This window comes from Ranitomeya variabilis, chromosome 3 (genome assembly GCF_051348905.1).
Source record: "Ranitomeya variabilis isolate aRanVar5 chromosome 3, aRanVar5.hap1, whole genome shotgun sequence".
Lineage (NCBI taxonomy): Eukaryota > Metazoa > Chordata > Amphibia > Anura > Dendrobatidae > Ranitomeya > Ranitomeya variabilis.
The window spans coordinates 475,405,243-475,418,591 of NC_135234.1; the positions used below are offsets into that span (position 1 = coordinate 475,405,243).

The 13,349-nt window shown below is 40.3% G+C and overlaps 1 protein-coding gene across 3 annotated transcripts in view; it reads right to left on the bottom strand.

Moving 5' to 3' along the window:
• DMD (dystrophin) overlaps nucleotides 1-13,349 on the bottom strand; it is a 3,762,639-nt gene that overhangs the window by 2,533,413 nt on the left and 1,215,877 nt on the right. For all 3 annotated transcript variants that reach the window (XM_077296691.1, XM_077296689.1, XM_077296690.1), the window contains exons 14-15: nucleotides 11,484-11,585; nucleotides 5,571-5,678 (exon numbers count right to left, since the gene is read on the bottom strand). In XM_077296691.1, the coding sequence (XP_077152806.1) occupies nucleotides 5,571-5,678; nucleotides 11,484-11,585 (210 nt within the window). The remainder of the gene's footprint in view (nucleotides 1-5,570; nucleotides 5,679-11,483; nucleotides 11,586-13,349) is intronic.

The following is a 13,349-nucleotide window of genomic DNA, read 5'->3' on the forward strand; positions in this document are numbered from 1 at the left end:
GTAACCTATTTTCAAGGAAACAATAAGAAACAGCTAACATTATTTAAATTGGCTTAAATCTCTGTGATATTAAAGGTGTACTTTTATAGAAAGCTCTGAACAAAATGTACACACTGTTTTTGGCTGAGGGCAGAGTCTGTGGGGGGTGGTGCACAAAACTGGGATTCAAAGAACATCGAAAAAAGAATTTGTGCACCTTACACAGCTCTCAAGCTCTGCGCTGCTCAAGCATGGATTTTACAATGTTCATGGTATTCTATTAATTTCCCTTTGGCTTTCTGTAGTTTATCCATTATTTACCTTTACATCTACTATAAAGTGCATGTTAACTATTGAACAACTATTTCTCAGGTTACACAGACTGAAACAGTTTCATAAGAACATAACTTTTTTAGACACCTTTGCTAAAAATGATATATTTCTGCCAAGATACAGTATTGAAAATAATGAAAAAGGACTTGTCAATTTCCTTGGCAGGATCAGATATGATAAATACTAATATATTCCTCCCCATAAAAATATAATTTCTGAAGCATCCTTATTAGCCTCTGTGCTATTAAATTTATTTTTTCTAAAAGTATATAAAAAAAAATGTCAACAGAGACTAATCCTTTCTCATGTATGACCATGCACAATTTGACTTGGTCCAATCAGTGCTGACAGACCCAAGCCTCTCATACACACTACATAACTGCAGGTCATCGAGTGTTCAACCGACAACTATTTCACCTGCTTCCTTCTACATAAGAACACTTGGCTTGGATGAGCACTCCTGTGCTCTCTATAAGGCCGGGGTCACACATGTGTGTGCAATGCGAGAAACTCGCACGAGTCTCTCGCATCAATACCCGGCACTGCCATCGGCACTTGGGACTGGAGCCTGCAGCTGCATGTATTTCTATGCAGCAGCACAATCCAGTCCCGAGTGACGGTGGCAGTGCCGGGTATTGATGCGAGAGACTCGTGTGAGTTTCTCGCATTGCACTCACAAGTGTGACCCCGGCCTAAGAGAGAGTTGCTGCAGATTCCTCTGTCAGATTCCTCTAGTGGTGGCTTATATCACCGAAAAGAATGGATTGGCCTTCAGAAATTCAATGTTGAACATTCTCTCTCTGAACATCAGCTGTTGGGGAAGACTTGAGAAAGCCTCCTAAATATTAGACAACAGATTATGTATGGGGTCCTTTAGGCTCTTTAGGGTCAAATTTATGAGCAATAATGAAAACACTCAGTTATTAATTTATTTATACATGTTCCCCAAGGATAATCACCAATAGCAAAATGATACTTTTTAAAAAAAGATCCAGATCTGGATATACCATATAGTAAGAAGTATGTGGACATATTGTTTTAGTCAGAAATATTGCTACTCAATTAAAAAATCAAGAATATAGCTGTAACGCAGACTCCACCGGGGTGTTAATGAGAGAAAAGAGGTCGCACCTGACGCACATCAGCACAGTGCAGGCTGCACCACACCACTAGGTGGCGATAGAGAGGGGTCAAAATGAGTCAAGTCACTAGCGGTCAGTAAGTGTAATGTTTAAAGGGGAAAACAGAACCCGTGGTCAAATACAAGCCGAGGGTCAGAACCAGACTAGACCAGAGGTACCAGACACATGAGACAGAGAGTGAAATCAGAGTTAAGCCAGTAGGTCAGCGCTGGTCGAGCGTGTGGTAACAAAGACGGGAGACAGGAGACAAAGTCAGAGTTCAAGCGAAGCCATACACAGAGGGGAATACACACCAGAGTAACACTAAGTCAGGTACAGGGGACAGGTAAGACACAGGTACAGGAAGTCAGAGGCAAAAGAAACACTGGGGTATCACGGATCAGCAGCTCAAGCCAAATCCCAGATCTATCACTGAAATGAGTTGCCAGCAAGAGCACCAATAAATAGCCACCCCTAAACCAAAGAGAGGCAGAAATAGTTAACCTCGCCATGATCAGGCCAGAGGAGAAGAAGCAGAAAGCAAACTCCGACCGGTATCATGACAATAGCTATGCAATCTCTGCTGACTAATATTCAAAGTAGTATGTTAAATAGCTCAGTGACTTAATACATGGCCTTCATATAGGTTGACACATTTACTACAGGTCAGTAATTGACATTTCTGATCCTTTAGATGCTAATATTGTGAAGTTATTGTTGTGAAAGTGTCTAAGAAAACAACAGCTCAGTCACAAAGCAGTAGACTACTCAACTCACACAGCATGGCAGCCCTGTCCTAAACTTTTTATTTTCAAATGGTGCGGAGAGGTTGCAGTTATACTTTAAAACACATCAGAATAAATTACAGTACCTGTTCTACAATTTCAGTCCTATTCTGGACATCTCTATTTTAAAAGATGCCACTAGCATGGCAAGGCTCCACACCATTTGATTTCAATGTTGGACCTATTTTTACTGAGGCTTTTCAAATAGTTGTGCTTTCTCAGAACTTTAGTTAAGGCAAGCAGTTACCGCACCACAAAACACCTTTTTTTCTGGATAACGCACTATTTTGTGCTCTCTTGTCCTTTTAGCTTATAATCATACTGCTTATTTTGTCAGAATCATCTATATTCTATTGCATTAGACAGAAACAATTTATAAAATTCCTCTGAATGTGATTTCAGCACAAAAACTGTGTCAAAAGAAACATATAATAGGTTTTCAACTTTCCGTAGTTGAGCAGTTCACTCAAGTCTAAGGTCAGCACACACACTATGAAATTGCCATGGTGAGTGTTGGCAGATGAGTGCTTAGACCTTGAGGGATGCATGCCACTGAATCCTCAGCTCCATAACTCTTCACTAGTGATGAGCGAGTGTACTCATTACTCGATATTTCCTGAGCATGCTTGCGTGTTCTCCAAATATCTTGGGCATGCTCGGAGATTATGTTTGTGTCACCGCAGCTGCATGATTTGTGGCTGCTAGGCAACCTGAACACATGCAAGGATTGCCTGTTTGTTAGGGAATCCCCACATGTATTCAGGCTTTCTAGCAGCCGCAAATCATGCAGCTGCGGCAACAAAAACATAATCTACGAGCACGCCCAAAACACTCGGATAACACCCGAGCATGCTTGGAAAACTTGAGTAATGAGCACACTCGCTCCTCACTACTCTTCATATAGCAAAGTGCAAAGTACGAGATCTGGTTTGTCTAGATCAATTCTCATACTTTTCACTGATAAGGGGCAATACCCCCAAACACAGTGTCTGCAAATTTAGATTCTGATTTGGCTTTTATTCTAAGTCATATTGCAAGGCTCGTTAAAGGGTCGATATTGACTTGTAGGATTGCTACTTCATGGCATTAGAATTCAAGTCCTCTTACTCTCTGAAGAGACAATTTTCATATTTAAAGGGAAGGTGTCACATTTTATTTTTTTGTATTAAAAATAATTGTTTATATAAACAAATTTACATTTTTTAACTTTAACTTTTTCTTTATTATTAATTATTTTTTCAGCCACTGGGCGCCGCCATTATGCTTTGCAGGAGTGTAAGTGCAGCTGCACGACACTTATACTCTGCAAATACAGCAGCCCTGGGCATAGGAGATAGCGGTCAGCATCCAACCCTATACTTTACATTGAGCTGCTCCCTGCTGTGATCTGGCCACGCCCCCTGAGCCGTCCACATCACAGCAGAGGCAGGAGATCGGCACCATCTTTCTGGAGCTCACAGTGTGTCTGTGAGTTCCAGTTTCCCAGTATATTCGCAGGAGCCCTGCGGTTATAGGAAGAGGAGTCCAAGGACAGCACAGCAGGGAGAAAGGAGCAGCACCGGCAGCAGTGAAGTAATATCGGTGGGGACGGGGAGAGGTAATCTAATCCTATCCTTTGTGATGCTGACTCTGAGCAGTGTATCTCCTCCCATGTGTGTTACAGTCCTGAGACGTGTATCTAATCCTATCCTGTGTGATACTGACTGAGCTGTGTATCTAATCCTCTCCTGTGTGATGCTGTCTGCTGAGCCACGTATCTAATCCTACCCTGTGTGATACGGTGCTGAGACGTGTATCTAATCCTCTCCTGTGTGATACTGACTGAGCTGTGTATCTAATCCTACCCTGTGTGATACTGCTGAGACATGTATCTAATCCTATCCTGTGTGATACTGACTGAGCCGTGTATCTAATCCTCTGCTGTGTGATACTGTCTGCTGAGCCATGTATCTAATCCTATCCTGTGTGATACTGTGCTGAGACGTGTATCTAATCCTCTCCTGTGTGATACTGACTGAGCTGTGTATCTAATCCTCTCATGCATGATACTGTCTGCTGAGCCATGTATCTAATCCTACCCTGTGTGATACCGTGCTGAGACGTGTATCTAATCCTCTCCTGTGTGATACTGTCTGCTGAGCTGTGTATCTAATCCTCTCCTATGCACTCCTCTCCCCCCTGTTATGTGAGAACACTATGGCGTCGTTATTTGTGATCTATATGGTGGTATTATGTGAGAACACTATGGCGGTATTATGTGAGAACACTATGGCAGTATTATCTTTAGAAAGGGGACCCAATCTAGGGTGGTTCTGGCTGACCACCTGCACACGGGTCTGGGGTAATAGAGGGGGCAGCATGACCTCCAGTTAGGTGCAGTCAGGGGAAGGCTGGTGAGGCAGCTGAAGAGAGGCATCTCATTTTTATCTTTACTATATGGCTACATTTCCTTCCCAGTGTCACCCCGGACTGTGCCTGTCGCCTTGCTTTCACACATCGCCAGGACAGGATCTGAGGAGGGGAATGGGGTCTTTGCATGCAAAGTGTGGATCAGAACAGGCCATCAATCCACAGAAATGTTTCCTGGATTTCCGTGGAGCAGACAAGCAGTCGGCCCATCCATGTGTATAAAAGACAGCGCTCTATGTACAATCCCTGGCTGCTTCGCACACCAAACAGGGTGCCCCCCCATAGACCAGCACACTGCTCTCCTGAAATACTCTGTGCAGCTGTCACCCTGCTCCCTCCATCATATATCTCCCAGAATCCTTGCTTCCTGCCATCCTCGGTGGCTGTCTACTTGTCAGTATCACTTTGCAGTCACTAACAAAATGGCTGCTCACTAGGTTCCTGAATATCATCCGCTCTTATCCCTTAGCAAACACCCAGAAGGGGAGGAGAGGAGACATCACACACGTCAGCAGACTCCGCCCATAATTATTGCAGTGCTATAATGTGAGCTAGATGTGCACTAGGTTTTTGTCAAATTTCAGTAGCTGCTCCCCCTAGTGTTTAAAAGTGGAAATGCCAAATCTTTTAATATTATTTTTCATATTTTGCTAAATTATAAACAAATTATAATATTTTTTAAGAAAATTTAAACATTAATTCTTTAAATTTCTTCAATCGCTGGGAAAAAATTTTTTTGATGGCACCTTCCCTTTAATTTCCCAGAGGAGCTTTCAAGGCATTCAAGTCTCCTCACACTGAAATGCCAGACTTGGCATGTCACTTTCCACAGAAAGAAACCTTACCTCTTAGATTACTAGTGTTACAAAATAGATATTGTAAAAAGTAAATTATTCATCTCCATTTACAAAAAATGAAGTCAAAAGTTAAAAACAGCACATACCGCTAATTTTCTAAGATTATCAAGCATTTCATTTTGATCCTTAAAATCTGTGGTGTGGATCATGTTCACAGCTTCTTCTTTTTCTGTGAGCCAAGCATCAAAACGACACTAAAATAAAATAATTACACCCATAATAAAAAAGCACATATCTAAAATAAAATCTGACATAGGTATTAAAAACTTTATTACCTGAATGCATGTAGAATATTTAAATGTTCATAAAGTTTATAGCAGTTTAAAGACACTTTGAATAAATTAGTGTTATTGCTCAAGTTTTTCATTAGCACATTTTTTCTAAAAAATAAATGTCCTAGGTCCTCTTCACGATTCTTCTTTTTTTGCCTTTCTACAGCTATAAACTATCATATATCTCACGTAATTACTGTGTGTCTGTGCATCAGTAGTTTACCTCAGTCTGCAGTATAGTGCACAAGCTTTGTCAGCTGTTTGTCGTCAGCACACTACTTCTCTGCCTTTCAGCTGGCTCTTGTGTGCTCAGTGATATCGTCAGTTTTCCTCAGTGTACAGCACAGGCACACAGGACAATCTGTCTGTTGACAGGGCAGAAGGAGCTCAGGAACATCAGCGCGTCCCCTCAGTGTTTACCACACTGCTCCTTGTGCCCTGTCAGTTTGTTCTTCTGAGCTCAGTGACATCGGCACCTTACAGTGTTATTGATCATTTTGAGGTTTATTTGATGGAGTTTTCATCACTCACAGGCAAGGCGGAAGCCAGAAGCTGACAAAATAACACTGAGAAGTATCGGTGTCACTGAGCACACATGAACCAGCTGACAGGGCACAAAAGACAGTGAGGTAAACACTGAGGGGAAGTGACGATGTTAGGCTACTTTCACACATCAGGCTTTTGTTTTCAGGCTAAATCCGGCTAATGTTTTAAAAAAATGGATCCGACCTAAATTGCGAAAAACTAATGCGCCAGATCCGTTTTTTAGCTAGATCCAGTCTTCTTTAATGCGCATGGATTTTTTGACTTCCTGGTTCCGGGGAAGAGGAGAGAGAGAGAGAAAGAGAGAGAAAAAGAGAGAGAGAAAGAAAGAGAGAGAGACTTCAGAACAGCAAATCTGCATGATTTGTATGCAAAATGCATTGAAAACCGGACCCGGGCGCCGTATTCATGGTTTCACACGTCCATTTCATGTGTTTTTGGCCGATTCTGTCATTGTGCGTTTTTTTCCGCCGGACAAAAAAACGTTGCAGTGGATGTTTTCTCCGTCCGCCAGAAACGACTATTTGGAAGGATCCGGAATAAAACGGATGAAACGTCTGGCCATTAGGCACAATCCAGCGCTAATACAACTCTATGGGAAAAAAACGGATCCGGAGTAAAAAAAAGGATCAGTTTTTTTCACAAATTGCCGGATTGTGCCTGAAACGAAAAAACCTGATGTGTCAAAGTAGCCTTACTGAGCTCCTTCTGGCCTGTCTACTGATTGTCCTGTGTGCTGACTACCAAGTGCTGACAGAGCTTGTGCACTCTGCACTGTGTGACTGAGTTAACTAGTGCACTGACATAGAGTGCGTCGGATCCAGCCAAGAGCACATACGTTGTGTAGGCTCTGTCCTCAGCCTTAGAAAGCTGCAATCAGTTCCACACACACTGAATATGGCTTTCTAAGGCTGGGGGCAGAGCCTACACAGCGTATGTGCTCCTGGCTGGTTTTGATGCACTGTATGTGAGATATGCTTCAGAAACAGCATAGAGGGACATTTTCTAAAATATTTTTGAAAGGGTTTCTTTCGGATTTCATTTATAAAGTATAATGAAAGATTATTAAAATTGCTTGCTCTACATTGTTATTAAATAAAAGTTTAAAATGACAGTTAAGTTACGCTTTAAGAAAGCCACATTTTGGTTCACATAGACCTTTCTCAAGTCATATCTGGAATGAGGACAGGTATTATATGGTGGCAACACCTTTTTAACCCCTTAATGACTGCTGATACATATTTTAACTCACCTGAGATATAAGAGAATAACATCCCCATACAGGAGACAATCCAGCAGCTGTCGGCTGGACACTATAGCTGACAATTTGATCAGTGTTGTCACTGTCCATATCTGTTTTCTGTTTAACCCCTTAGATAATGCTGTCAATAATGACTACACTCCCTGACAGAAATTATGTCGCTTATCCATGTTATGTAAATAAAAGCTTATAACCTGACGTTAAATTCATTCATTGGTCTTATAAATTATACTTTTGAAAGCTTATACCCTCCAAAATGTGGTTTAGGTTAAGAAAATAAATTGGCATCAATGCAGAAATATTGATCAGTTAATGGACACAGAATGGTCAGATTTTGTCAAGACAAAAGTTGTGTCGCTTAGTCATATAATGCACCCAATTCTAGTTTACATCCTCACCTGTGCTCAGTAAATGATCGGTTAATTAGTGGGTGTGTATAAAAAGAAACCCAGTACCCCAGACCTTCACTTGAACTGCTACTTGAGCTCAGACAACATGCCAAAAATCCACCCTGCGACTAAAGCCTGGATTATCAAAAGGCTGAAGACCAGATCCACTGCAGAGGTGGCTGGCACCTTTAATGTGTCTCAACATCAAGTACAAAGAATTAAAAATAGATTTGAAGAGAATGGAGATGTGTTTGACAAGCCCAGGTCCGGCAGACGCCGCAAGACAACTGCTCAGGAGGAACGTTTGTTGGATAGAAAATCCAATGCAAGCCCCTCTTCCACTGCAGCAGAGCTTCAACAGGCTTGGTCACCTCAAGTTCCTGTGCCAACTTGAACAGTTTGTAGGATTCTGTCTCAAAATGGCCTCCATGGTCGAATCAGTGCCCAGAAGCCAGCACTAAACAAAGGGCAAATAAAAAACTGTGTGACATTTGCAAAGTCCCACAGCCTGCTAAACAGATGGATGCTGGAAAAGTGGCAGAAGGTGGCTTACTCTGATGAATCGTCAATAGAATTACACCACAGCCGCCGCAAATACTGCATGAGACCTACTGGAGCCTGTATGGATCCAAAATACACCCAGAAAACAGTTATATTTGGTGGTGGAAAGATAGTGGTCTGGGGTTACATTCAGTATGGGGGTGTGCAAAACATTTGCAAGGTGGAAGGCAATATCAATAGCCTAAAATATCAAGAAGTATTAGCTACCTCTTATATTCTAAATCATAAAAGGGATCAAATTCTGCAGCAGGATGGTGCTCCATCTCATACATCCATCTCTACAACAAAGTTCCTCCAGGCAAAAAAGATCAAAGTGCTCAAGGACTGGCCAGCCCAGTCACCAGACATGAACATCATTGAGCATGTTTGGGGTAGGATGAAAGAAGAAGCTTCGAAGACAAAACCAAAGAATCTAGATGAACTCTGGGAGGCATGTAAGACTGCATTCTTTGCTGTTCTTGATGACTTCATTAATAAATTGTATGAATCATTGTTGAACCGCATGGATGCAGTCCTTCAAGCTCATGGAAGTCACACAAAATATTAAATATGACTCTAAGGCTGCCGTCACACTAGCAGTATTTGATCAGTATTTTACATCAGTAATTGCAAGCCAAAACCAGGAGTGGGTGATAAATACAGAAGTGGTGCATATGTTTCTATTATACTTTTCCTCTAATTTTTCCACTCCTGGTTTTGGCTTACAAATACTGATGTAAAATACTGACCAAATACTGCTAGTGTGATGGCAGCCTAATAGCACCACAACTTCATTCACCAATGTTATGCAATATATATTTGTATTTAAGTTAATTATTTGTTTAAATATCACATTACTTTCTGTGGGCGACAAAACTTTTATCTTGCAAAAATCTGACCATTCTGTGTCCATTAACTGATCAATATTTCTGCATTGATGCCAATGTATTTTCTTAACCTAAATCACATTTTGGAGGGTTCCAGCTTTCAAAAGAATAATTTATACAACCAATGGATGAATTTAACGTCAGGTTATAAGCTTTTATTTACATAACATGGATAAGCGACATAACTTCTGTCAGGGAGTGTACATCATATAAATGGTTAACCGAGTGTGGCTTCTCCCTTTTTATCCCCATCGGCATTCTGATATCATGATTTTGTGATCCTGATGTTTTTTTCATAGCAATTCACAAGCAAATAGTGGTCTTAGAGTCTGCCAGCTACACTGACCTTTTGAAAAGTCAGCAACATTTAGGTGGTAAAAATCAACTTTTTCATTCCAATCATGCCATTTTGTATTAATTCCTGAAAAGCACCTGAAAGGTTAATAAACTACCTGACAGCAGTTTTCAGTATGTCTGGAGGTGTAGTTTTTAAAATGGTATCACTTTTGGGGGTTTCCCAATATATGGGACCCCTAAAGTCACTTCAAACCTGGATAGGCCCCCAAAAAATAACTTTGCAAATTTCCTTGAAAAAATGAAAAATTACTGCTACATTTGTGAACCGCCTAAAATGCAGGTAAAATAAAATAACATTTTATAAATGGTGCTGATGTAAAGCCGACATGTGGGAAATATTATTCACTAATGTTATGCTATGGGATGACTATATGAATTAAATGGATACTCATTAAAAGTTTGAAAATTGCAAATTTTTTACATTTTTGTCAAATTTCTGATATTTTTTATAAATAAGCACAAAACATATCAACCTAAATTTAACATTATCATAAAGTATATTGTGCCACGAAAAAACAGTCTCAAAATCACTGAAATTTGTAGAAACATTCCAGAGTTATTACCACATAAATTGACACTGATCAGATTTTTAAAATTTGGCTCTGTCACTAAGGGGTTAAGGATACTTTCACTCATTCAGTATTTAGTACATATTTATATCAGTATCTGTAAGCCAAAATGAAGATTGGAATAGAGGAAAAGTATAATAGAAACACGTCACCACTTCTGTATTTATCACCCACTCCTGGTTTTGACGTACAAATCCTGATACAAAATACTGAAAAAGTACTGAATGTGCGAATGTGGCCTTAGATGAAGTATACTATTGATATGTCTAAAATAAGAATATTTCTTTAATGCAAAATTTGCCATATTTAAAATGCACATTGTGGGTTCAGTTTATCTTTTCCATAACTTGTACAGGGTGTAATGAACATTCAGATGGCCCATTTAATCGCTTAAATGAATTAGTGTCTTAGAAATCTGCAAATAATATGAAGCATGCAAAACTTTAATTATGCATATACGCAAAATGAATTAAAAATAAAATATAACTCATTTTTCATATGTGATTAAAATATTGCTTTAATACACTTTGAATATGAAAGGAATATTTAAGGGGTTGATAGGTTGTCCTACATGCAGTGAAACCACTTTGAAATAGTCTCTTTCGAATTTCAGATGTGCACTCATCTTAACAAGAAGGCAATAAGCATAGGACATGATATAAGAAATAAAAATCTATTATAGTAAAATATTTTCTAATTTCAAGGTGGTTTCCTCCAAGAAATATACTTTCACTATAATGGCATGTGCATACACTCGTCAAGTTTTTTCAAGGCGGAGCTACTTCAGGAAAACGCCAGAGGTCTTTTTCTTGAAACGTCTTTTTTGGAATCTTGTCAGTCATCTTTGTGGAAGCTTTGCTGCTTGTGTCTTTTTTTTCTTCAAAATTTAAATTATAAATAGCTAGCGGCTTTCAAATAGAAGCCACCCAAATAATGAACAGGTCTCTTATTGAGCTGCATCACAGCTTTCAAAGCCTGAAGTGGTTAAAAGAAGCTCAGAAAGACTGAAGATATGCACAGCAAACATTTTTTACATTGCTGTTCATTATTTTTATACTTTGTAGTGCTTTTTTTATTTTAGCGCATTTTTGGCAGATGTTGTATGCACATACACTAAATATGTTATAGACAAACTGGGCAATCTGATGTACCTCATCTACCAATATATTACAATTACAAACCTGTTCTTCAGCAAACTGCTGCCATTTTAGAAGAATTTCTTGCAAAAGTATCCATCTGTCTTCTGTCCATCTGCAAATAGCAGCCCAGCGATCTCCCAAATGCTGAAAATAAGACATTAGGAAAATTAATACATAGAATATTGGAGAAAGCAAATGAATTCTTATCACCAGCAAATAAATGTAACAATCTACTCACACTATTTTCTCTACATAATAGAACTGCATAATGTGTCTAGTTTGTTGCAATTGATTTTGATTGTTTCACCACATTACAGTGACCGAAATGTTGTACGTTCATGCTACAGACAATATACCCTTCACTTCCACTGAATTTCTGATAATTAAAGGGTTTTATGGGACATTAATATTCCTGATCTATTCATAGACTACACATTTTTTTTCAGTGAGGCTAACTAAAAGGATCAAACAAGAATAGAAAAAAATTATGTTTTTGTGATGCTAGTCACTACTCACAGAGAAGCCATGAGGCTGGATGGTCAAGATATCTGATGTCAAAAGCCAGGAGGGTGTGTCATACATAGAGGGGTAGGACAAAAGTCTAGCCAGAAGAGATGGAATGACACCTGGATGCTCGGGTCTGGCGGGTTCAACCGAACAGTTACAAAAAGTTTGGATTCGCATATCAGAACAGTACCCGGACCCGAACCCGAACCCAAACCCCATTCACTTGAATGGGGAGCCTGAACATCCAGCGTTTGTTGCTCTGTAATGTGCAAGACAGCACGGCAAACACCGCTTGTGATTGGCAGTGAAATCATCCCCGCCGGTCAGAGAGCCGCAGTTCCCATGCTGTCAAAAGACAGCGGGAGCGCTCAGTTGTAATCAGAGGTATAAAGTTTACCTCTGATCGCTGGTGTCAGCTGATAGCTAATAGGACAACTGCTTGCATCATCCGACACATGCTACTGCTAATAACAGCAAGAGCAAGAAGGGTGGATGGGAGTATTCATCAGCCGCTCGTGCACTGTAAATAAATAATTTTAAAAAATGGAGTGGGTGCACCTGTATTTTTGTTAACCAGCCTGGCAAAACTCACAGCTGGGGGCTGCAACTCTCAGCTATCAGCTTCAGCAAGGATAGTTATCAAGAATAGACGGGTTCCCACACCATATATATTTTAATTATTTATGGGGGATTTTTGACAACCAGCCTTGCTAAAGCTCACAGCTGCGGTCTGGTCTTCTCAGGCTGGTAAGCGGCCATTGATATAGGCCCCCCAGCCTAAAAATAGCAGCCCACAGCTGCTCAGAAAAGGCATATCTATTAGATGTGCCAATTCTGGTGCTTTGCCCAACTCTTCCCACTTGCCCTGTAGCCGTGACAAGTGGGGTTTATATTTGTGGGGTTCATGTCACCTTTGTATTGACAGGTGACAGCAAGCCCATGGCTTAGTAATGGAGAAGTGTCTAGAAGACACCTATCCATTACTAATCCTACAGTTGTATTGTAAATAAATACACAGCAAGAATAAAGTCCTTTAATTGAAAGAAAGACACAGACTTCTTTACTAATCTTTTGCCTGGCTGGTTAACTAAAATACAGGGGAACCTATGCTATTTTTTTTAAAGTTCTTTATTTACAGCACAGGAGCGGCTGATGAATACTCCCATCTTCCGCTCCTGCTCTCGCTGTTATTAGTGGCAGCAAGTATCAGATGATGGGAGCAATAGTCCCATCAGCTGACACCAGTGACCAGAGGTAAACTTTATACCTCCAATCACAGCTAAGCACTCCTGCTGTCTATTGACAGCGTGGGAACCACAGCTCTCTGACCAGTGGGGATGATTTCACTGCCGATCCGAAGCTGTATTTGCCCACTGCCATGCACATGACAGCATGACAAAC